The sequence below is a fragment of the Pongo pygmaeus genome, chromosome 5, assembly GCF_028885625.2.
Source record: "Pongo pygmaeus isolate AG05252 chromosome 5, NHGRI_mPonPyg2-v2.0_pri, whole genome shotgun sequence".
In the NCBI taxonomy this organism is placed as follows: Eukaryota; Metazoa; Chordata; class Mammalia; order Primates; family Hominidae; genus Pongo; species Pongo pygmaeus.
In genome coordinates, this window is record NC_072378.2 from 116,320,277 (window position 1) to 116,345,444 (window position 25,168).

The 25,168-nt window shown below is 38.8% G+C and overlaps 3 protein-coding genes across 3 annotated transcripts in view; 1 reads left to right on the forward strand and 2 right to left on the reverse strand.

The window, feature by feature from the left end:
• Nucleotides 1-627: 627 nt before the first annotated feature.
• TSPYL4 (TSPY like 4) lies at nt 628-9,419 on the reverse strand. The gene has a single exon (XM_054491782.2). It carries the CDS (start codon nt 9,417-9,419, stop codon nt 8,175-8,177), a length of 1,245 nt encoding a protein of 414 aa, XP_054347757.2. The 3' UTR covers nt 628-8,174.
• A 4,403-nt stretch (nt 9,420-13,822) lies between these two features.
• Nucleotides 13,823-14,329, reverse strand: LOC129038602 (small ribosomal subunit protein uS7-like). Its single transcript, XM_063666523.1, has one exon. It carries the CDS (start codon nt 14,327-14,329, stop codon nt 13,838-13,840), a length of 492 nt encoding a protein of 163 aa, XP_063522593.1. The 3' UTR covers nt 13,823-13,837.
• DSE (dermatan sulfate epimerase) overlaps nt 14,293-25,168 on the forward strand; it is a 179,779-nt gene continuing 168,903 nt past the window's right edge. The window contains exon 1 of the mRNA XM_063666515.1: nt 14,293-14,406. The gene's annotated coding sequence lies outside the window, so the exon portion shown is untranslated. The remainder of the gene's footprint in view (nt 14,407-25,168) is intronic.

Genomic DNA, 25,168 nt, shown 5'->3' on the forward strand with positions numbered 1-25,168 from the left:
TTGAAAACCAACTGATCTATACCAGTTCTTTCAATTAATAGTCAAGAACACTGAGTCCAGTGAGATTAAGTGATTTTTGCAGGCTATGAGGTTTTATGCTATTCCTGTGTTCTCCAAAACAAGAAAATAAAAAGACATGATTTATTCTCTGTTCATACAGCAAGTATGGAACAGAGATGATCTAGAAGTCAACTATCTCAACCTCCATTGTTACCCACTAGGTTTTTTTCTAATAATGGTAAAGTCTATTTAATTTATTTAATCAACTTTAAGCATTACATTCTCAGTTGGGGACAAAAATTGGTTCCTGGGGTGAAAAAATATTAGATATGGATTGTGGACTTCCAAAATCATCCTATCCAACAAAATCTTATTCCTTAATATTAATTTATCTCATTGGGAAGAAATTTGTAGTTAAAACTATTTAATTTAATTTGAATTTAATTTCTATAATTGGGAAGGAGGGTAATAATGAACAAAAAGTTTGAGAAAAAAATGCTTTAATGGGTTTTACAGGCATGCTACAATCCAGGACTGTGGTGTTCTGTGTGCTATGTATGGTCATATTAGTAGCTATTTGTTGCAAGATACTTGAAGCCAAATGTTTGCAGTATAGGTTCCTGGCTATTGTTTATGCTGTGATTTCACTCTGTCTATCATGGGCAGTATTAGAAAACACACTGGTTTTCACTATCTGGTTTACAAACACTATCATTATTTTACCTGGATTGAAGTGCAGAATTTGGCATATCGATGCATGCAATGGGAAGAAAAAAAATTTGTTAAAATTTGTAAATGTTCAGCTAAATCTCAGATATACTGTGGGATAAGTATCTCAGGGTAAGTAAAAAAAACAAACAAAAAAAATCACTGAAATTTTTCCCTCACAGTCAGTAGCTTTGTTTGATATTTAACAATAAGTATATGGTGATATACTTGAAATTTGTGTCCAGAATGTCACTGGAATATTACAATGAGCATAAATAATCAAGCTTAGGACTAAATGAAAGATACTATCTCATATATGCTTTAAATAGAGAATTTATTTCTTTTAAAAATAAAGCTATTTTTCCTTATCCATGTTTATTCTGTAAATGGCAAATAATCTTTAAATGTTTATGAACTACTGTTAATATGAGAAATGAGAACTCCAAAATAATAAATAATTGCACTTTTTGGGCCACTGAGTAGTGGCGGGGGTTCAGGAGGCAGAATTCATTTGTCAGAAGTTCTAGTCTTCCCTTTATCATTCTACCTAAAGACCCTGAACAAGTTACCACCAAATTTGGCTTCAGTTTTTTCCATCTTATGAAAGGAAAAGCTTAGTTTATTCCTAAATTTCCTTCCTTTCTAGCAGTCAGTATTTCTTCTAATGAATGTTTTTTTCTGTAATTAGAAAGACTATAATTAGGCTTTTTAAATTTGTATTTCATTGTTTCTAAAGAGTGCCAATGTTTCTGATTGGATATGAAGATTAAAAATAATCCAAATCCATCAAAATTAAAAAGAAAATATTAAAGAAGTTATATGAAGCAAAAAAAATTGTATAAATGGACAGAAGACGTGTAATATTCGCATACAGGCAAGCATTCATAATCTAAAGGACACCTAAAAATAGATGTAAGCGAGCGGAGGTTTTCTTTGCTGGCCACTGTTTATCACTCAGCAGAGGAAAGATCTGAATGTTTTGTCAGAACCTGGTATTTGGAATACTGAGGTAGTAAAAACTTTATCTGAACCATGAATTGCAATCTAAAATCAACTTCTGAGTTTGTTAAACTCTAAACTGAAATCAAGTATTATTTCCCCACCAATATTCATTTCCAAAAATAACTTTAAATACACACACACACACTTTTAGTGAACTGGTTTCAATGAAAATAAATTTATGTAATTATTTTATATACCAAATCAGCATAAAATGGAAAATCAAACTGCCTCTCTAGATAAAATAACCTTGACTGAATGTTAGAAATACATGGATAGCTTTTTAAAACCTTCAGTGTTGGAGTAACAGTCCCTTACATCTTTTTAGCCTCTTGAGTACAAGAAGACTATCATAAGAGTTAGTTCCAGATTGGTGCAAGACTGGAATACACTTGACTGCTTTTATTAAAGCCATGAGGGCATACCAAGTAATTCACCCAGTATGGTCTTATTGCCACCCTTGAAAATCCCTGGGCATGGTCCAGTCCACATAGAATGAATTCAGAAAGGTGTGTCTTGTTGGTCTCTAGAACTATCCTCAGAAATAATAGTAAAACAGTGGTCATGAGTGCTGACTCCTCACTAGGCTACTTCATGTACATTATCTTGTTTACTCTCTATAGCAACCATATGAGATGTATATAATTATTAAATTGTACAGATGGGAAAATTGAAATTCAGCGAGATTAAATACAATGCTTGCTCTATGTTACACTGTTACTAAGAGAGCAACACATGGACCCAAGTTTGATCCTCAAAATCACACTTTTAATTACTTGATACATAACGTCTTCCAATATTGAATCTAGACTAGGGCAAATTCTCAGCCCAAAACCACACTTCAATTTAGCAATAATGTCATGCTAGGACATGAGAGGGATTAAAAGTGAAGACACAGCCTCTATCTTTAAGTAATTCATAATTTAGCCAAATATATTAAATATCTGTAATATAAAACTTACCTAGGAAAGTAAAATAGAGATCCAAGAATCAGGAGTCCTAAAGCATATAATGAGTCTGTTCCCCTTGGAAGCCACACATGTCAAGGTCTTCAGTAAGCAGGCCTACTCTTTCTTCATATTCTGGGTTAATGTTCACCTTGACTGCTTGGTAAATTTCCCTCACTGGCGCTGAAGTAACCAAAATGGAGAAGGAGTGATGAAAACTCGTCTTTGAGTAAACTTAGTGGGAAATAGTATATCTGGGCCTTTAGAGAAGTTGGGTCATTACTTAGAATGTCAACTAGAAAAGTACATAGACTGCTTGCCAATCAGTTTGTTGTACCATGTACCTGTTCACAGACTCTTTTCAAAAAAACAAGTTTATTTTACTTTTTTTGGTACTTTGGTCATGTTGTTTCCTTAGTAAAGATCAAAGTTTGATAAAGCGTAACAAAGTTTAATAAAGAAAAGGGATAAATTACTATCTAAATGTGTTAAAAGCAATCACCAAGTTTAATCAATTAAAAAATAAATATTCTCTTAACAGAAATGTCAGCAGTTCCTTACAATGCTTCGCAGCTAAATTCCATGAGTATAACATTTAATGTCTTTTTGGTACATTAAATATTCAGTGCCTTTGATGAAGGGAACAAACTGATAATTTCATTCATGTGCAGCAAACATCACGGTTACAGAAGTAAATTCAAATGTGTTAATCTGTAACTATGGAATCCTGTATTAAATCAAGTGATAAAATGTACCCTTCTCACAGGCTGTTCATGAATGATTAAGCATAACCTTCAACTGAGGCCTGAATACTCATGTGTCAATAGGGTTTTTGTTAACATTTGTATGCCAAATTTATTACAATAGCTGTGATAGGGTAGAAGTTATGCTAGCTTGAAATCAGAAAACTCAACAGTGAAACTTGCATCTTAGGCAGTTTACTTCCACTTTCTGGACCTCTGTTTTCTCAACTATTTAAATGGAAATAATAAAACTTGTGTTACAAGGATTATCAAAGTAATATGTGCACTTCGAAGTGCCTGACATATCTCAGATCTTTTGAGGAGATTGTGAAGCCGGGGAACATGTCACTGAAACAAGATCAAATATCCAGGTCTTAAATTGTGATTCTCTAGGACAGGAACTCAATAATTAAAAATATAGGTAAGGGTTTGTTTTGGTTTTTGTTTGTTTGTTAATGATGAAAACATTTAAGGACGCTTGAGTTAACTGGAGATAAAGCAGCAGCACCAGGATTAATGGGGAGAAGGGCCTGAAAAGGTCAGAGAAGCCTTTTATAACTGTCTGGCTTGTGCTGAATGCCCAGAAATGGAAGCACAAGGAAATTGTTGTGTGAGGACCAGGGAAATTATGCAGTGTCACCACTACTCACAGGGATTATGGCCTGAGAAGACTAAAATGATACTTCTTAGGTGACCAGAGGATGGGAGAACTTCTTAACTGGTTTGGAGGTCCACATAAAGAATAATTGGGGTCTAGAATTAAGGAAGAAAAAGCAATACAAAGAAATGGAGCAGGGCTACAGCAGTGAACCAATTGGTTGGTAAGTGAAACCTGTAAGATGCCTAATTGAGTAATTTAATGACTAATTTTATTAGGCTAAACAGAACAGAAACCATGCTAATCTGTAACAAATAAGTGGCGCCAGCCTATTAGAGTGAATGCTATTGGTTAGACTAAAGCAGATAATAAACCAAGTGTAGGAAAAATGACATTTTCTGATTACGTCCAGAACAGGCATAGAAAAGGTATACTAAAGTTTGAAACAGGTGGCTGACAATGCAGAAATCAATCACTGAACTGAAAAGGTAAAATGAACATTGTTAGAGGAATTTAGGATTAAGACGGATGTAGAGCTTGCAAAAGAAAACCTAGCTATCTAATAAAGTTCTCCAGCCCTAGAAAAAAATACCTCAGCAAGAAATTGCAAGTAATAATTTCACCAATGGTCAGCATCTATTTAACTGTATGTTTAATTAATTTTCTAACTCAAATGAGAAATTTTGGGCCATTTTTGTCAAATTTTTGCTTAGATGGCTACAAATACTTGGCAATTCATTTTCACAGATTTTGCAGCATCCACAAAGCCCTCCTTACTACAGAGAATGCAGAGGTATTTTTCCAATAAACCTTCATGTAATTGCTGCTATGCAGCAAAACTATCATTACTGGTAATTAAAGTTGTGATACCTGATATCATTTGTCTCTAGACATTTTATTTCACATTTTCTTGGTATTCTTTTTAAAGCCACACACTGGTGTAAGAAAAGAATGTAAGTAGCACTCACAGAATACACAATAATTAATTCTTCCAAAAGTCTATCTTAAGCTTATTAGATCTCGGAAGGCACAGTTAAATGTAATGAACAAGGATGCTGCATAGACAAGTTTTCCACTGAAAACAGTATTTTAAGTGATACTATATGGTGCTTCAATTACCACCAAAAACTGCACTGGTTATATAGAAAAAATAACGTTCATGAGTATGCAATTGCAGTTGGGCTCCTATTTACCATTTTTCAGGTGAAAAATCTTGGAAGGTTTTGTGGCTGTTGCCTTTTTTTTTTTTTAACTTTCAGGATGATAGTTACTGGTATCATTTGATAACTTTAATGATTTCCCAACCTTAAATTAACCTAGACAACACAGAATTTTTTTATTTATTTTTATTTTTTGATGAAAACAAGAAATACAGTAGTGACACTTTATTTTCCCTTCAAGCACATGGGAGAAGACAAAAGTACTAATGATCATTGAGTTTGACAGAGAAATTCTACTAGTACTTACACTGCTTAGGAACATAAATGTCAAGTACATTACTAGGGCAAGAAATATCAAGTAAGACAACAGAGTCATATTTTTCTTTTTGAGGTTATTTTCACAAGACACAGCCATAATTTGTAAAATATCCAGACTACTGAAAGATCACATTCAAATTATATTTCTAAGAATAGAGCCATGTATGAACAGAGAGCAAAGCAAGCTAATACATTAAGGAATATTCACTGAAGTCTTCATACTGCACAGGACACAAATTTGGTATTTTTGCACATGTTGTCAATTATAAGCAAAAAGTAGGCCTGTAAACATCAATTTTGTCATAGGCTGAAACGGAGTAAGGAAATGGATTTTACTCAAAAACAGTGACATAAGGAGCATATACCATTAATCTTCCACACATACAAAGGTCACTCCTAGGATAATCGAGAGAAAACATCCAGACTTACATTTTGTTTACAAAAATCTACTGGTGAATTCAAGGACTTAGGAAAAATTGAAGGAAAATCTTCCTCCAAGCATGCTATTTAAACCCCAGCCCCTCTTCCCTGGAGGGCACCTCAGGGGCCTCCCCTCCCACCCCTGATCCTGCAGGGTCTTTCCTGCGAGCCTTTCCAAACCCACTCCACAGCAGGCTCATTTCTGCGCTGGACTTTTACTCAGTTTCGCAACCTAGACTAACCTCTCCACTGTGTGTGTTCAGACCTCCTAAACCCTCAGGGAGCTTAGGGCAAGGCCTTCAAAACCAAAGGGGAAAAGGGTGATGGTGAATGGTCTTTATCACCACACATGATCATAACTAAGACAGCCTTGACAGCATCACTGTCCCACCTACTGGAACTTGTCCCTGAAAATCCACACAGATGCTACACATCCCCTTATCCCCTACAAGGAGGCTGGAGATCTTCCACAATGCAGGCTGCAGCCTGCTTCTTCATTTGTTAGGAGCAGGGAAGGAAATGCACAAGCTGAGAAATGAGGGCCAAGAAAGCCAGGCAGTAGGATGGAGACCCAAGGGACATCCGAGCAGGAACAAAATAGTACAAAGGAGAAGAGTGACCTACAAAATGCTACCCTAGGGTCATTTCCAAGCAGTCCAAGGCGCAAAAAAGAATTTCCATCTTTAGAAAAGTGGAATGAAGCTAAGTTTTGGTTGCCTTTGCTCACATCCTGTTCAGGACCCATCCTGAACCCATCACTGTGAGGCCCTTCTCTCTCTTTCCAGCTTCTCAAACTAATAGCTCAAGAAATACATAGGTTTTGGTAGAATGGATGGGGTAAAAAGATAAAGATGTCAAAATCTGCCTAATTTAACACTGCCTATAACTAAACAATTAACCTATAGGTCTCCCTTTGAAACTTTCAGACTTTGCTAAAAGAAGTGGGGTGGAGGAATAACGGCAATAAAGAGATCTGGAGCCCATTTAATCATAACCTTTCTCTCTGAACACAATCAGGGAAAGCAAATTAAACAAAAAGCCTGCTTTGCCAGTTTTGTTTTCTGTTAATAAGCTAAAACTGCTTCAGAGAGAAAGGGAAGAAAAGAAGGGATGGGAGGGAGAGGGAGAGGGAGAGGGAGAGGGGAGAGGGGAGAGAGGGGAAGGGGAGGGAGAGAAAGAAAGAGATGAGAGAGAGAGAGAGAGGCATAACAAGTCTCACATTCCAGAAATATCTCTTCCTCAATGCCCCAACTCTGGCAACTTTTGTCATGTTCAGAGTGGGTGCAGGAGGGGAAAAGAGGAAATGCCTAAAGAAGTTGCTCAGATTAAGGGTGGTTTGTTGGCTAGGAGTCAGAAAGACTAAGCTGGAAGGGACTGCGTTCCAGCCTTGCTTTGGGCACTGTGACATATGACTGCCCATCCTGGTGGTAGGGGGTGTTCCTGTGAGCTCCCTGGGAGCTACGTCTACAGATAGTTCCTGATGAGGCAGACAATGGTGGCCTAAGCAAAGTTCAACCAGAAGGTGAGAGCAAGTAGGGGTGGGCTATAGCACAGGCTTCATACTCACCAGTAGCTGGTCATGATGTAGAGTAACCAAAGGTACAGGAAAACCAATGTGATAACATAGAACACTTTTCATCTATTACCTCAGTCACGCCTAGCAGTCACCCATCAGCTACCAGCTTGTTCTGTCAGATAACCAGTAGGGTGGATGGCACAGCCCAGGAAGGCAGCTGGGATCCAGTTGGTGGTAGTCTGGAATGTGCAGTTTGGGTGGATGGCTGGGTTAAGGTATCAGTTTTGTCTTGCAGTGGTAATACCCAAATAGCTTACCCTAAGTACATGGGTATCAGGACACAGCCAGCGTAAAGTATGAAGCCCAATCAGTTATTTGTGAAGATGTATCAAGATTCTTTGTGGTACAGAACCACTTAAACTGGGAGAAGACCATGGTCACAGACAGGGTCCAAGCCATGCAAAGAAAGGCAGTATGGTACACTATATCTATAGTATCATACGCTTGGCATAGAAACCATAGAAGGCCGTGCACTTGAAACATGTTAACACAACGCAGAAAAGCATGAAGGCCCAGAGGAAGAATGGCATAGGCAGGTAAGCCAACAATCTTGCAACCGACTACTGAAGATTTAGAAGAACCAAAGGAAAAGATAATCCACAGTATGAAGAGAAAGCAGACGGAAGACTGCATGCTGTTGGCCAAGCATAGGTCCAAGAGGAGGTGGTAAGGAAACTTGTGCAGAAGCTTCTCACAGGACAGAGATTAACCAGACTGGAACCTGAAGGATCTGGCGCTCTCCACTGGCTGCCTTGGTGGGCCTCGAATTCCTCTACGGGGCCCTTCACCCATCAGGTAGTATTGTAGGGGATTGGGCCACAGTTCTCCTTTGATAATCTCTGCAATTCTGTCGAATTCTAGAAGGCTGTGGTCTGAAAACCAGTTGAAGAAACTAGGGATAGTGTTCCCTTCCCGGTTTCTGTGGATATGAGCCTGGGGGTCTTGGCCACGGTGCCAGCGGATTGGAGTGGAAAGAGACACCACCCGGCCAGAGGATCTGCGTTCATATTCCTTGACGAGCCCCTCATTTCGGAAGTAGGGGTTGCCCTGAAAGATGAACTTGAATTTGCAGCCTGCTCTGGGGTGTTTAAGCTCCTCCACCTCCAAATTGATCATGTATCTCAGCATGTCTTCATCTTGGCCACTGATCATAGGTGACAGCTGGGGGTGGTTTCGAAAGGCAGTAACCCAGAAACCTGGGATATTCTGGATAATGAAACTTCTGCGCTGCATGTGGAGCCTTCGCATGCGGCCAAACTTGCGCTCAAGCTGAAGGAAGGCCCTGTCAGCCTGGGCATTTACGTTTGACAACTCTTGATCGATGGCCTCCAGCGAGTCCATGCAGTTATTGATCTTCGGGGCCCTGGCCCGTGTCTCCTCTTTCACCCCTCCTGCCACCTTTTTTTCCTTCTGCACTACCTTCTTTTCCTCCATCACCGCCCCTGCTTCTCCCTCCTTTTCCACTGCTGCTGAAATGGCGCATTTTTTAGTCGTCACTTCCTTGGCCTTCTTCCCAGGTATCATCTGAGACCCCAAGCCCCCTGCGCCACAGGCTTCTAGAGCCTTCTGCCCAGCAGGGCCACGGGGCTCTCCAAGCTGACAGCCATTTTTCTGGCTGCTGTCAGCAGCCTCGGCGGCAGAGGCTGCTTCCAGACCTTTCGTAGAAGGTGGAGCATCCTCCTGCCCGGCTTTGGTCGCTGCACCGCCGCGACTCCCGGCAACTGGGAGGCGGAGCGCGGGGCCACAGTCAACAGGATCCTGGGATGCACCTCCCTCCGCAACGGTCTCCAGGCTGCCCCCACCTGCGTTCGCCATCACCTGTGTCGCCTCGGTTTCTTCATGGAGCCCTTGGCACTGGTCTAGGTCCGGATCTCCTGAGGCATGGTCGGAAGCAGCCAGGCCGCCGGTTTGGGCGAGAGGGAGCTTGTTGCCCCCATCCAGGCCGCTCATTTTGGAAGAAGTCAGACTAGCGGGAGAAGGAGAGTTCCTTGTCTTCCGCAGCGGCCGAGCTCTGCCCGAAACGTCTAGCACCACCCCTCTTTTACTCTCGGCGGTGCTACCATAGCAACTGGTGATGTCAGGGCGGTAGCGTAGTAACATCGCGCGAGAACTCTCTGCGCCGGTGACTACGCTTATCAATCCATCGTATTCCTTTGTCTTCTTGTCGCAAGAAGAATTTCATCAGTCTGGAAGAGGAGTTTTACTTACGTAAATGGATGTAGACCAGACTCAAGCATGTGAGAACTGTGTTAATGTGGATTTCTAAGCCTCTGAAGGAATTTCTAAGGCACCTAACCTATTGTTTCTGAAAATATTTACTTTAAAATAAGGTGAGTTACTGTCTGTTCAAGGCAGTTCATAGGGCTTCTCATGAGTAGGAAAGTGGATTCACGAACTCACCGGCCTTCCTTCTTTAACGTGTGGATTCATGGCTATTACCAAAGAATTTAAATGAGCAGAGTTTGATTTTTAAAGAGAAGTGTTGCTGTGTTTAGTGTTATTTTTAAAATTAAGGAGCAGCTGAAAGGCAAACTTTTCTCATCCTAACAAAACATAATAAAGGAATATTTCAATTTGTCTTACAGTTTTTAAAGTTTATATAATTTGGCCAACATCTACAAAACAAGTGGACAATATTTTCTATTCACTTTTAACAAAGAGTAGCAAAATGTTTTTCCCTACGTAGAGGTGACTGGCACACGAGCACAAATTTAGGCTTTTAAGCATTACTGAAAGAAATATCTCAGGATTTTAATTTCTAAACTGATGCGTATGTTCTTTTCCTCAGGTTACAATCTTAATCTAAAAGTGGTTCCTGCTTCATAATGCCTGTGGACATGAAGCTAACAAATCTTTTCAAAATGTGTTCATGTGGTAATTCACTGCAGCACAGGAGCAATAATCAGCTATGTGCAGGCATCTATGCTATTCTCTCTTAAAATACTTTAAAAGTAAGGTTAGTTATTGTTTATTCGAGTCAGTTAGCTCTTACAATTCATTTGATAGTGATTATCAGTACAATATATTAGTTTGTTGGAGTGTGAGAATAATGGTGTTAATCCTTAGAAAAATGCAAGACCAAAGGGAAATTTAAATTTTGCATATTTATGTTTAATGTCTTAAATTTATATTCAAATAAACGGTTATGATTATAACTCTTTGTAAAAGAAACTCCATTTTAAGCACCCCAGATTATGATCACTTTCAAATACAGGCTCGGAAGTACAGATTTAGAGAAAAAGGATTCCTCTTAGAGGAATGCATCATATGTACTGAGACTTCTAGCGAGGGAAGGAGTGTAGTTCTGGTTCAACTAAGATAAAGTACTGATGAAAGGTCCTTGGCAGACAATACAGAGAAACAGCCTGCCTTGCAGGATTTTTTGTATGCCTAGTCAGCCTACCCAAGGACAATGTGTCCAGAATGACCTCTTTACTGCCTGCCAGCTAATCAGTTATCCCATAAGAAATATGCAAACAAGATTCACACAGCAGAGAGCAATTATTTTTCTCTCCCTCTTTCCTCTTTGTCTTAATAAACGCTCTTTTTTTATTTGTGGGGTGAAGTCAATCTATTGAGGTATCGTCTTTGTAAACAGATAAACAGCGTGCTATAATTGACTTTGTGACTTTGAATTATTGACACTGCTCTGTTTCTTTTCCAAAGAACCTTTGCACTGTTGAAAGAGTAACTTTTCCATTATAACCTGAGCCAAGATGAAGAGAAGCAGAGAATACTGAATGAAAGTTACTTTTCCATGCAGCAGGAAAAAACAAGGTTGCTATTATATAAATTTATAGAAAAGTATAAAATTACATGTGAACTTTTTTCTTTCTGTATGTGCCAAAATTTTTTAAAGATTTATATCTCTACTACTCAAAGCATTCCCATCTCTAGCTTTTATTCTGTCACCTGAATCATTTTTCACTCATATCCACCTGGCCATTCTTTAACACTCAGTTCATGTAGATTGTACTAGGCAGTTTAAATACATTAGATTTTATAAACAAAGACCCAGTGAGCACAGAGAAGTTAACATGCCCATGGTCACATATGTATTAATTGGCAAATTGCCTCCTCCCACCTTAATTACTTTACCTCCTTCCTTAATTACTTGCCATTTTGACAGTCTTCTGATTTCTATATAGCCCTTATGACTTTTACCATCCAACTTAGTACAGTTACATTTCACTTAATGACAGGGATTTTGTCATTACGGAAACATCATATAGTACATCTATCAAACCTAGCTGCAATAGCCTACTACACACCTAAGCTAAATAGTATATCATATTACTCCTAGGCTACAAACCTGAACAGCCTGTTGCTGTACTGAATATTGTAGGCACTTGTAACATAATGGTAAGCATTTTTGTATCTAAACATAAGAATGATACAGTAAAAATAGAGTATTATAATTGTATGGTCCCACACTTGTATATGCAGTTCATCTTTGACCAAAATGTTATGCAGCAAATGACCGTAGTTATTTATCCTCTACTTTTTAACTTTATTGGTTAAGGTCAGTTTTATCCCAGCTAGATAATGATGACTGCATAGCAGCTTCTGGAGCATCTACGACAGTATAGCCCAGTTACTATCTCATAGAATGTTTTAATGAATCTTGATTATTTAAGTGAAAATTTAAATTTAAATAAAAATTTTAAAAAATTTTACCAAAATGAATAGTATGACTATCCTTGTGTTTCATTTTGAGGTGGAGGGATATATAATAGTAGCTATGAGTTATATTTTACATTTTTTGCACTGTAGAATAATATATATTTTGTACACAGTAAAGTCTGTTCTACTGGAAATTGGCAATAAACCTTACTATGCAGAAAAAAACTACATCAGTGACTTAATGATTCTATGGAAAAATATCGATAGAAAATGCCATGAAAATCTATGAGGTAATTTTTATTTGCAAGGAGAAAAGATATTTAATGGAAGTTCAAACATAATACAGTCAAACAGGAATGACTTTACTAAAGTATACAGTAAAGATCGGAAAATTTGTGAAATATCCCCTATTGTTACATCTTTGACCAGCAGTTTCTTTTTCAGAATGATACAGTTTCTGGTTCATTATTTAGTGTTTTCTATATACCATATACTTTTATGTGCTTAAATGTGTATCTCATTTAATTTTTACAAGGACCCTGTGAGGTGATATTATGACCTCCCCTTCCCTATGCCTCAGAAGAAATTGAGGCAATGAGAAATAAAGTGGTTTATCCAAGATCACACAGCAAGTGGTGGAGCCACAATCTGAACGAGGTAATCTGACTGGAGAACCTGTGCACTCATTCACCACACTATTCTGCAACCTTACACAGCCCATAAAATGAAAAGCCACCTTCTTGGAAATAAGACTACATGACCATCCCAATTTAATGTTGAACTTTCTTCTTTATCTTCTTTTCCTTTACCCGTCTTAGTCCATTCTGGCTGCTGTAACAAAATACCATAGAGTGGGTGGCTTGTAAACAGTAACTTACTTCTCACAGTTCTGAAGTCTGGGAATTCCAAGATCAAGGCACCAGCAGATTTGGTGTCTGGTGAGGGCCTGCATCCTGGTTCTTAGACTGTAGTTTGTTGTTTTTTGTGTTTTGTTTTGTTTTGCTGTGTCCTCACATAGAGTGAGGGATCTCTCTGGGGTTTCTTTTATAATGGCACTAATCTCATTAGGGCTGTAACCAGAGGTCTCTTTTATAGGGCACCGATTGCCCCACAGAGGACCCCAGCTCCAAATACTCTCACATTGGGGATTAGGTTTCAATATATTAATTTAGAGAGGACAAAAACACTCAGTCTATAGCCTGCCCCCATCCATATAATTAGTGACAATTGTTGAGGAAGTGCCCAATTACTAAAGAGAAACAAGAATTCATGATTCTCTCTTTCAGTGCCTTAACAGTTCTCAACTCATCAGATATAACATTTATTTTTTACTTTTATTTTATTTTATTTTATTTTTAGATGGAGTCTCGCTCTGTCGCAGCCAGGCTGGAGTGCAGTGGCAAGATCTTGGCTCACTGCAACCTCCACCTCCTGGGTTCAAGCAATTCTCCTATCTTAGTCTCCCAAGTAGCTGGGATTACAGGTGCCTGCCACCATGCCTGGCTAATTTTTTTTTTTTTTTTTTTTTTTTTAGTAGAGACGGGGTTTCACCATATTGGCCAGGCTGAACTCGAACTCCCAACCTCAGGTGATCTGCCCGCCTTGGCCTCTCAAAGAGCTGGGATTACAGGTGTGAGCCACTGGGCCTGACCAGATATAACATTTCTTTTTATAACATGTTTTATAACTTCCTTTTCCTTTCTTGAAATTCATATTGTATATCAACATGCACATTTTTAAATTCATTATAATAACTTAGTTGTTTTTTTTTTTTTTTTTTTTTTTTTGGTAGGGCTGCCCTGAAGGGCAGACAGGTTTATTGGGCAACAGCTGGGAAAACCAGCGGTTGGACTTGGCCACACACTCCAAGAAGGCCACACGTCCTTCTTCTTAATGGCATAGGAGTTGGAGGAGCCCTTGGCAGCATTGATGAGCTCCTCTGCCAGGCACTCAGCAATGGTCTTAATGTTCCGGAAGGCAGCCTCACGAGCACCTGTGCACAGCAGCCAGATGGCCTGATTCACACGGCGCAGTTGGGACACGTCCACAGCCTGTCGTCTCACAGTCCCAGTGCACCCAATGCGTGTGGAGTCCTCCCGGGGACCACTGTTGATGATGGCGTTCACCAGGACCTGCAGAGGGTTCTCGCCTGTGAGCAGGTGTATGATCTCGAAGGCATGCTTGACGATGCACACAGTCATGAGCTTCTTGCTGTTGTTGCGGCTGTGCATCATCATGGAGTTAGTAAGGCGCTCCACAATGGGACACTGAGCTTTGCGGAAGCATTTGGCGGCCTACCACCCTGCACTGTGAGGTAGGTACTTGGCATATGTCACCTTCACTGCAGTGTAATCCTGCAGGGAAATGTCATTGATGTGCACATCATCGGTGCTCCACTTCCCAAAGAGCTTGATGTCTGGGGTCTCTGCCACTGCTGGTGCTGCTGTCTCCCACTTGGTCATCCTGAGAACACAGCCTGAGTGTCTCTGTCGCTCGGTGTAGACCATGCACCACCCTGGCACAGACAGGAAGAGCAAACTTAGTTGTAATTTAAAGGAAAAATAAAAGGAAAGTAATTTTTAAAATATCTATTTTAAAATATAAATGCTTTGATATGCCAACACTTTACAGCATAATAAATTAGTTAAATGGTTATACCTGTAGACTTACCAGTGTATGAAACTACTGATGCAACTCGATATAGGTGTATGGTACTAGAGACATAAGCAGCAATGGTTTTCTGAGATAGATTTTCTGAAATTTTGGGCAGCTTTATGATAAAGTTCTGGAGGAAAAGGATAAAATTTCTTCAAATCACATTTATATCTCTTTGATTATAAGACACACCTTTTTTCCCCACATTTCTTTTTATTTAAGTTCAGGGGTATATGTGCAGGATATATAGGTAAACGTGTCACTGGGGTTTGTTGTATAGATTATTTCATCACCCAGATATTAAACCTAGTACCTATGAGTTATTTTTCATTATCTTCTCCCTCTCCCAACCCTCCATCCTTAGATAAACCCGTGTGTGTTGTTCGTCCATGTGTTCTCATCATTTAGCTGCCACCTATAAGAGAATAGGTGGTATTTGGTTTCCTTTTCCTGCTTTAGTTTGCTAAAGATAAAGGCCTACAGCTCCATCCATGTTCCTTCAAAGGACATGATCTCATTCTTTTTTATGGCTGCATAGTATTCTATGGTGTATATGTACCACATTTTCTTTATCTAGCCTATCATTGATGGGCATTTAGGTTGATTCCATGGCTTTGCTATGTGAATGACACTGCAGTGAATATAGACATGCATGTGTCTTTATGATAGAATGACTTATATTCCTTTGGGTAAATACCTATTAATGGGATTGCTTGGCCAAACAATCTATCTGTTTTGAGGTCTCTGAAGAATCACCACACTATCTTCCACAATGGATGAACTAATTTATACTCCCACCAACAGTGTATAAGCATTCCTTTTTCTCCACAACCTCGCCAGCATCTGTTTTTTACCTTTTAGTAATAGCCATTCTGACTGGTATGAGATAGTATCTCATTGTGGTTTTGGTTTGCATTTCTCTAATAATCAGTGATGTTGAGCTTTTTTTTTTTCACATGAACATTGGCTGCATGTATGTCTTTTTTAGAAAAGTGTCTGTCCATGTCCTTTGCCCACTTTAATAGAGTTCTTTGTTTTTTCTTGTGAATTTAAATTCCTTATAGATGCTGGATATTAGACTTTTGTCACATGCATAGTTTGAAAAAATTTTCTCCCATTCTGTAGATTGTCTTTTCACTCTGTTGATGGTTTTCTTTGCTGTGCAGAAGCTCTTTAGTTTAATTAGATACCATTTGTCAATTTTTGCTTTTGTTGCAATTGTTTTTGTGGTCTCTGTCATGAAATCTTTGTCCATTCCTATGTCCAGAATGGTATTGCCTAGGTTGTCTTCCAGGGTTTTTATAGTTTTGGGTTTTACATTTAAGTCTTTAATTCATCTTGATTTAATTTTTGTGTATGGTATAAAGAAGGGGTCCAGTTTCAGTCTTTTGCATATGATTAGCCAATTATCCCAGTACCATCTATTGAATAGGGAATCCTTTCCTCATTGTTTGTTTTTGTCAGGTTTGTTGAAGATCAGATACCTGTAGGTGTACAGTCTTATTTCTGGGTTTTGTATTCTGTTCCCATTGGTCTACGTGTCTGTATTTGTATCAGTACCATGCTGTTTTGGTTACTGTAGCCCTGTGTTATTGTTTGAAGTTGGGTAGTGTGATGCCTCAAGATTTGTTCTTTTTGTTTAGGATTGCCTTGGGTATTTGGGCTCTTTTTGGCTTCCATTTGAGTTTTAAAATAGTTTTTCTAGTTCTGTGAAGAATGTCAATGGTAGTTTAATAGGAATAGCACTGAATCTATAAATTGCTTTGGGCAGTAGGGCCATTATAACAATATTGATTCTTCCTATTCATGAGTGTGTAATGTTTTTCCTTTGTTTCATCTCTGATTTCTTTGAGCAGTGTTTTGTCATTCTCTTTGTAGAGAACTTTAATCTCTGTGGTTAGGTGTATTCCTAGGTACTTTATTTATTTATTTATTTATTTATTTATTTATTGAGACAGAGTCTCACTCTGTAGCCTAGGCTGGAGTGCAGTTGCAGTGGTGCGATATCGGTTCACTGCAAGCTCTGCCTCCCAGGTTCACACCATTCTCCTGCCTCAGCCTCCCAAGGTACTTTATTTTTTTGTGTGGCTATTGTGAATGGGATTGCCTTCCTGATTTGGCCCTCAGCTTGACTGTTTTTGGTGTGTAGTAATGCTAGTGATATTTGCACATTGATTTTGTATCCTGAGACTTTGCTGATGTTATCAGCTTAAGGAGCTTTTCAGCTGAGACTATGGGGTTTTCTAGATACAGGATCATGTAGTCTGCAAAGCGGGATAGTTTGACTTCCTCTCTTTGGATGCACTTTATTTCTTTCTCTTGCCTGATTGCCCTGGCCAGGACTTCCAATACTGTGTTGAATAGGAGTGGAAAGAGCGGGCATCCTTGTGTTGTGCTGCTTTTCCAGAAGAATGTGCCCAGCTTTTGCCTATTCATTATGATGTTGGCTGTGGGTTTGTCATAGATGGCTCTTGTTATTTTGAGGTATGTTCTTTCAATACCTACTTTATTGAGAGTTTTTAACATGAAGGAGTGTTGAATTTTATTGAAGGCCTTTTCTGCATGTATTGATATAATCATATGGTTTTTGTCTTTAGTTCTGTTTATGTGATGAATCACATCATTAATTTGTGTTTGTTGAACCAACCTTACATCCCAAGGATAAAGCCTGCTTGATCATGGTGGATAAGCTTTTTGATGTGCGGCTGGATTTGGTTTGCTAGTAGTTTGTGGAGGACTTTTGCATTGATATTCAGCAAAGATATTGGCCTGAAATTTTCTCTTTCTGTTGTATCTCTGCCAGGTTTTGGCATCAGGATGATGTTGGCGTCATAGAATAAGTTAGGGAGGATTCCCTCCTTTTCATTTTTTTTGGAATAATTTCAGTAGGAATGATACTAGTTCTTCTTTGTACATCTGGTAGAATTCAGCTGTAAATCTGTCTGGTCCTGGGGCTTCTGTTGTTGTTGTTGTTTTGGTTGGTAGGCTTTTTATTACTGATTACATTTCAGAACTCAATATTGGTCTGTTCCTGGATTCATTTTCTTCCTAGTTAAGTCTTAGGAGGTTGTATGTATCCAGGAATTTATCCATTTCTTCCAGATTTTCTACTTTATGAGCATAGAGGTGTTTATAATATTCTCTGATGGTTGTTTGTATTTCTGTAGGATCAGTGGTAATATCCTCCTTGTCACTTCTGATTGTATTTATTTGAATCTTCTCTCTTTTTATCTTTATTAGTCTAGCTAATGGTCTGTTTTATTAATGTTTTCAGAAAACCAGCTCCTGGATTCGTTGATCTTTGAAATTTTTTTTGTGTCTAAGTCTCCTTCAGTTCAGCCTGATTTGGTTATTTCTTGTCTTTTGCATGCTTTAGGATTTGTTTGCTCCTGGTTCTCTATTTCTTTTAGTTGTGATATTAGGTTTCTAACTTAAGATCTTTCTAACTTTTTGATGTGGGAATTTAGTGCTATAAATTTCCTTCTTAACACTGCCTTAGCTGTGTCCCAGAGATTCTGGTATGTTGTCTCTTTATTCTGATTAGTTTCGAAGAACTTCTTGATTTTTGCCTTAATTTCATTATTTACTCAAAAGTCATTCAGGAGCAGGTTATTCAATTTCCATGTAATTGTATGGTTTTGAGTGAATTTCTTTGTCTTGATTTCTAATTTGATGCTGTGGTTCAAGAGATTTTTTGTTATGATTTCAGTTCTTTTGCATTTGCTGATGAGTGTTTTACTTCCAATTATGTGATCAGTTTTAGAGTATATGCCATGTGGGAATGAGAAGAATGTATATTCTGCTATTTTGGGGTGGAGAGTTCTGTAGATGTCTATCAGGTTCATTTGATTCAGTGCTGAGTTCAGGTCCTAAATGTCTTTGTTAATTTTCTGCCTCAACAACCTGTCTAATACTGTCAGTGGTGTGTTAAAGTCTCCCGCTATTAATGTGTAGGAGTCTACATCTCTTTGAAGGGATCTAAGAACTTGCTTTATGAATCTGGGTGCTCCTGTGTTGGGTGTATAGTTAGATCTTCTTATTGAATTGAATACTGTTTTACCATTATGTAATGCCCTTCTTTGTCTTTTTTTTTTTTATCTTTGTTGGTTTAAAGCCTATTTTGTCAGAAGCTAGGATTGCAACCCCTGCTTTTTTCTGTTTTCCATTTGCTTGGTGAATTTTCTCCATCCCTTTATTTTGAGCCTATATATGTCATTGCATGTGAGATGGGTCTCTTGAAGACAGCGTACCAATAGGTCTTGATTCTTTATCCAGCTTGCCATTCTGTGTCTTTTAATTGGGGCATTTAGGCCATTTACATTCAAGGTTAGTAATGATGTGTGTGGATTTGATCCTGTCATCATGAAGCTGGCTGGTCATTTTGCAGACTTGTTTATGTGGTTGCTTTATAATGTCCCTAATCTGTGTACTTCAGTGTGTTTTTGTAGTGGTCGGTAATGATCTTTCCTTTCCACATTTAGTGCTTCCTTCAGGGGAAGGAAGCACTTCCTTCCTTCCTGACCTCTGTAAAGCAGGTCAGGTGGTAACAAATTTGGCATTTGCTTGTCTGAAAAGGATCTTATTTATCCTTTGCTTATGATGCTTAGTTTGGCTGGATATGAAATTCTGGGTGGGAAGTTCTTTTAAGAATGTTGAACATTGGCCCTCAATCTCTTCTGGCTTGTAGGATTTCCACTAAGAAGTCCACCATAAGTCTGAGGGGCTTCCCTTTGTAGGCAATCTGCCCTTTCTCTCTAGCCACCTTTGACATTTTTTCTTTCATTTCAGCCTTGGAGAATCTGATGATTATGTGTCTTGTGAAGTATCTTACTGGGGTTCCCTTTATTTCCTGTATTTGAATGTTGGCCTCTCTCACTAGGTTGGGGAAGTTCTCATGGATAATATTCTGAAATATGTTTTCCAAGTTGGTTCCATTCTCCTCTTCTCTTTAAGGGACACCAATGAGTTGTAGATTTGGTCTCTTTACATAATCCCATATTTCTTGGAGGTTTTGCTCATTCCTTTTCATTCTTTTTTCTCTATTCTTGTCTGACTAGCCAGTCTTCAATTTCTGAGAGTGTTTCCTCTGCTTGGTCTATTCTGCTATTAATACCCATTATTGCATTATGAAATTCTTGTAGTGTGTTTTTCAGCTCTATCAGGTCGGCTACATTCTTTTCTATACTGGCTATTTTGTCTGCCAGCTCTTGCATTGTTTTATCATTATTTTCAGCTTCCTTGGATTGGGTTTCAATGTACTCCGGTAGCTGAATGGTCTTCATTCCTATCGTTATTCTGAATGTCATTTAAGCCATCTCAGCCCAGTTCAGAACCCTTACTGGAGATGTGATCCCATTCTTTGGAGGAAATAAGGCACTTTGGCTTTTTGAGTTGTCAGGGTTCTTGTGCTGATTTTTTTCTCATCTTTGTGGGCTTGTGTTCCTTCAATCTTTGAGGTTGCTGACCTTTGGATGGTTTTTCTTTTATCCTATTATATTTGATGACCTTGAGCATTTGTGGTGTAAGGTGGACTCAGCCAATTGGCTTTGTTTCTGGAAGATTTTTATGGGGCCAGCACTCAGCTCCCAAGTCCTACACTTCAAGCTCTAATTCTGGGGGAACTTATATTAGGCCCTGACTTTGTTTTCTGGCTCCTCAAGGTTAGGAATTCACTGTGTTGGGGGAACTGAGGTGCTCCCAGAGCACTGGTCACTACACTTTGATGGGTGGTATCAGCCAAAGCGTTTCATATTGCAGCAACAGGGGGATCTGTCTTCATTCACATGTGCCAGCAGCAGTGCTAATAGCAGCTGCAGCAGAGTGCTAGCAGGTGCCATGCTAGCAGGCATTCGCCACAGTGGCAGAGGAAATGCAGCTGCAGGGGTGGGGAGTGGAAGGAGTGGCCCCAGATGGTGACTGTGTGCACAGTCATGCTGGAGGTGGTGTTGACTTGGGGGTGGGTCACTGATGGGCACAGGTCTGGGTGCCTGTTCTGTGCCCTGCAAGCAGGAGTGATTGCTCAGGGCAGGGAAGGATCTGCTGTTCTCTGTGTAGTGTTAGTGCAAGGGTGAGGTGCTGGCAGGGACTGGGCTGGCTGGCTCTGTGCCCACCAAGGCTCTGTCTACAATGGCAGTCAGCAGGGGGAGTGGAGTAGACAGCACTCCCACATGCTGGTGGAGCAATGAAAGCAAAATCTGCCCATATAGACGTGCTAGCAAAGTGATGTGGGGAGTTGGTGTGAGCCCAGGGGAAGCTGCATTATGAGGAGAGAGCATTCAGGCTGGCACATGGCTGTAGTGGCCACCCCACTGGAGTTCCCTGCTGGTTAAGCATGGTCCACCAGCACAGAAGGAATGGTGTGGGCCCCCAGGGAACCTGAGACCACCCTGCAAGCAGGAGTGGCCAGGCTGGGGCCCCAGGAGAGGCCAGCAAATCAAGGGGTGCTCAAGTCAGACCTGCCCTGTCTGATGGGCAAGAACACTCTGCAGAGTTCAGATCCGACAGTTCCCCTAGGGTTAACATCTCCTATGTGAGCAAGTCAAGCCTAGAGGGGACAGCCATCCCTGGTTGTGCTCTGCTACAGATGCACTCCTGCTTGCAGGGCACCCTCTGGGTTCTGCATCAGCTGGCTTGCTGCCCCTACCCCTTCTCTAAATAGCTCTCTCTGCCAACTTGAGTGTCCATGGTGGTCAAGGGGTTCCCTTCTGCCAGGGTTCCAGATGCCACGTGAGAGTAGGTTGCTCCTTGCCAGTTCAACTCACCCATTCCCTTGGAGCCAGTGGAAGCCAGGAATGAGTCCTGGTGTGCAGTAGCCCCATGCAGGGTTCCCAGCTTTCTCCCCTTTTAACCCAGTTTCTTTTTCCACATTTTAACATCTCTGAAATGACTATCCATGATATAATCAATGGCATCTTACAACTGCTACCAGCAGGACAGCAGTCATGGTATACTAGTCATCCAGGAGGTGTGAACTTGGCTGTTAGTCTTGCTGACATAATTGGACAACTGCAACCTCTTGACATTTCAATCAGTAAACTCTTTAAGAGCCATTTGAGTAAGGAAAATAAGTCTTATTTGTTCCCTGAAAATATTCTGTTGATATCTTCTGGTAAAATCAAGAAAGTGCCAGCACCAAAACTTGCAGAATGAGTACTGGAGGCTTACGGGAAAAAAATCCCAGAAGCATACTGTTATTAGTAGTAGAACATTCTACTAAGATATGTTGTCATCATCAAAATTATTCAAGAATTTTGAATAGTAATTAATATTACTATTATAAATGGGAAAATAATTAGAATAGTGAAACTAGTTTATTTCACTCATAATTTACTTTGTATGTATACCTATGAGTGATATATGATAAAACTACATTTTTAAAATAAAAAGGTCTTTCAATATGTATACAATAAAAATCCCAAGAATTAGAAAGCTTTGTGTTAGAGTTTAATTGAAAGTTATTTTCTTTCTTTTTCTTTCTTTCTTAGTGTTAACTAATGGCTTATTTTACAATCAGTACTTTTAGAGCAGATGAAATAAATCACTTGTAAAAATACAGCACATATCTAAAAAGTGCAAATTTTTTGTTTTCATATATGAAATACTCATGTGCCACATAATGATGTTTCAGCAAATGATGGATCACATATCCAACAGTAAAATTATGATGGAGCTGAAAATTTCCTATGGCTTAGTGTCATCACAGCCTGAGTAATGTTGTAGCCCTCATAAGGTCATAGTATAACTCATTACTCATGTATTGGTGGTAATGCTGGTATAAACAAACCTACTACACTGCTAATCATATAAAAGTATAGCACATACAATTAGGTACAGTACATAATACTTGATAAAACATAAACGACTATGTTACTGGCTTATGTATTTACTGTATGTTATTTTAGAGTATACTCTTTCTACTTACTAAAAAGAAAACTTAACTGTAAAATAGCCTCAGGCAGAACCTTCAGGTGGTATTCCAGAAGAAGGTATTTTTATCACAGACGATGACAACTCAGTATGTGTTACTGCCTCTGAAGACCTTCTACTGGGGCAAGATGTTGAGGTAGAAGACAGTGATATTGATAATCGGGAGCATGGGTATGCCTAGGCTAATGTGTGTGTTTGTGTCTTCATTTTTAACAAAAAAGTTTAAAAAGTTAAGAAAAAAAAGGAAAAAATATTAGAAAAAAGCTTATAAAGATATAAATATTTTTGTACAGCTGTACAATATTTGTGTTCTAAGCTAAGTGTCATTATAAAAGACTCAAAAAGTTTTAAAAAGTTAAAATATAAAGTAAAAAAGTTACAGTAAGCTAAGGTTAATTTATTATTAGAGAAAGAAAAATTTTTTTATAAACTTAGTGTCCCAAAGTGTACAACATTTATAAAATGTACAATAGCATATTAGTCCATTTTCACACTGCTATAAAGAACTACCCGAGACTGGGTAATTTATAAAGAGGTTTAATTGACTGACAGTTCCGTATGCCTGAGGAGCCCTCAGGAAACTTACAATCATGACAGAAGGTGAAGGGGAAGTAAGGCACATCTTACCATGGCAAAGCTTGAGAGAGAGAGAGAGCAAGCCACATACTTTTAAACCCCCAGATCTCATGAGAACTCACTATCAAAAGAACAGTAAGGAGGAAGTCTACCCCCATGATTCAGTCACCTCCCACCAGGCCCCTCTGACACGTAAGAATTACAATTTAAGATGAGATTTGGGTGGGGACACAGAGCCAAACCGTATCAAGTAGTGTACAGTAATGTCCTAGACCTTCACATGTGTTTACCACTCACTCACTGACTCACCCAGATCAACTTCCAGTCCTGCAGGCTCCATTCATGTTAAGTGTCCTATACAGGTATACCATTTTAAAATATTTTATGCCATCTTTTTACAGTAGTTTTTCTATGTTTAGATATGTTTAGTTACACAAATACTTGCCATTGTGTTCCTATTGCTTACAGAATTCAGTACAGTAATATGCTGCACAGGCTTGTAGCCTAGGAGCAATAGGCTATACCATAGAGCCTACTACATGTGTAGTAGGCTATAGCATTTAGGTTTGTGTAAGTATACTATATGATGTTTGCACAATGATGAAATTGCCTAATGACATATTTCTCATAGAATGTCTCATTGTTAAGTGAAACATGACTGAACTGCTATGTTCTAGATTTAAAACATGTTCTAGACTTAAAAAATAATGAATTTTTCATCTACATGAATGTTTTGAGCTGGAAAATTATTTTATATAGGGCACTATCCCTCACATTCATGTCTAGCATCCCTAATGCCCTTAATGAATACCAGCTGCAGCCCTATTCATCATAATAACCAAAATTACTACTGAAAATTTCCCAAATATCCCCTAGAGGGAGGCATGCATATACATTGCGAATCAAGTTTTCTAAATGCTTGTAGGTGTGATATTCCCATTCCTGGTCACTACAGGAAGGGAGTAGTCTTTAGGATGATAGTAGGATTCTGTTTTGTCTGCCTTCAAAGTTCAAGTTTAAGCTGATACAGATCAGCTTGGCAAAAATAGATCATATTTCAGTAAAATAACTGTGGCATAGTTTCTCACATATGTTTGGTACTCTGTTTATTATTACAATGGAATCACATTTCTATTTTATTTAGGCTATCACTGTTACAAAAGTAATATTTTCTCAGGCTAATTATCTAGTTATGATCACTACCTGCGATAATACTTTAAAAAAAAAAAGGAAAAAAAAAAAAAAAAAAAACCTCATATGCTCCTGCTTTAACCAGTCTTAAGAGAAACCAGAGACAAAGACTCTGACCTGAATGACCCCACACCTTTGTATGCTGGTTAAAGATGCACCCTTTGAAATCAAACAGATCTGACGTCAAGTCCCAGTTCTGTTACTTACTAGCTGTTTAATTTGGGCAAGTCACTTCACCTCTCTAAGCCACAATTTACTCATATACAAAATGAATATAATAAAACAACTTACAGAATTATCATGAAGGTGAAATGAGATATCTATGAAGTGTTTTTCACAATATGCTTTCAATAAATAGAAGCTGATTTGCTCATTTTTATTATTTTTATGCTAAGAATTACATTAAATAAACAATATTGTAGGCAATATAAAATCAATGTCAAATTCTATTATGAAACTGTAATTGTATAAAAGTTGAGAAACAAAAGTCATCCATGTAAAATAAGTGAAAGGTTTGTGGAAGAAAAGAAGAGTTGAATTGGACCAAGTAGATTGGATACCATTTGAATAATGTGAGGAAGTCATGAAACACTAGCACATAGTAATAATTCTTGTCCACTATGTTACAGTTAATTCCTAATGATTCTAGACATATGGTATTTTGGGCTGATAGGGAAAACAACCCTTTTTTGCTCTAACTGAAGTGCTTTACCACATTCTTCCACATA

Coding starts and splice junctions, on each gene's coding strand:
- TSPYL4 (XM_054491782.2), bottom strand. CDS start 9,419: ATGAGCGGCCTGGATGGGGGCAACAAGCTCCCTCTCGCCCAAACCGGC.
- LOC129038602 (XM_063666523.1), bottom strand. CDS start 14,329: ATGATGATGCACAGCCGCAACAACAGCAAGAAGCTCATGACTGTGTGC.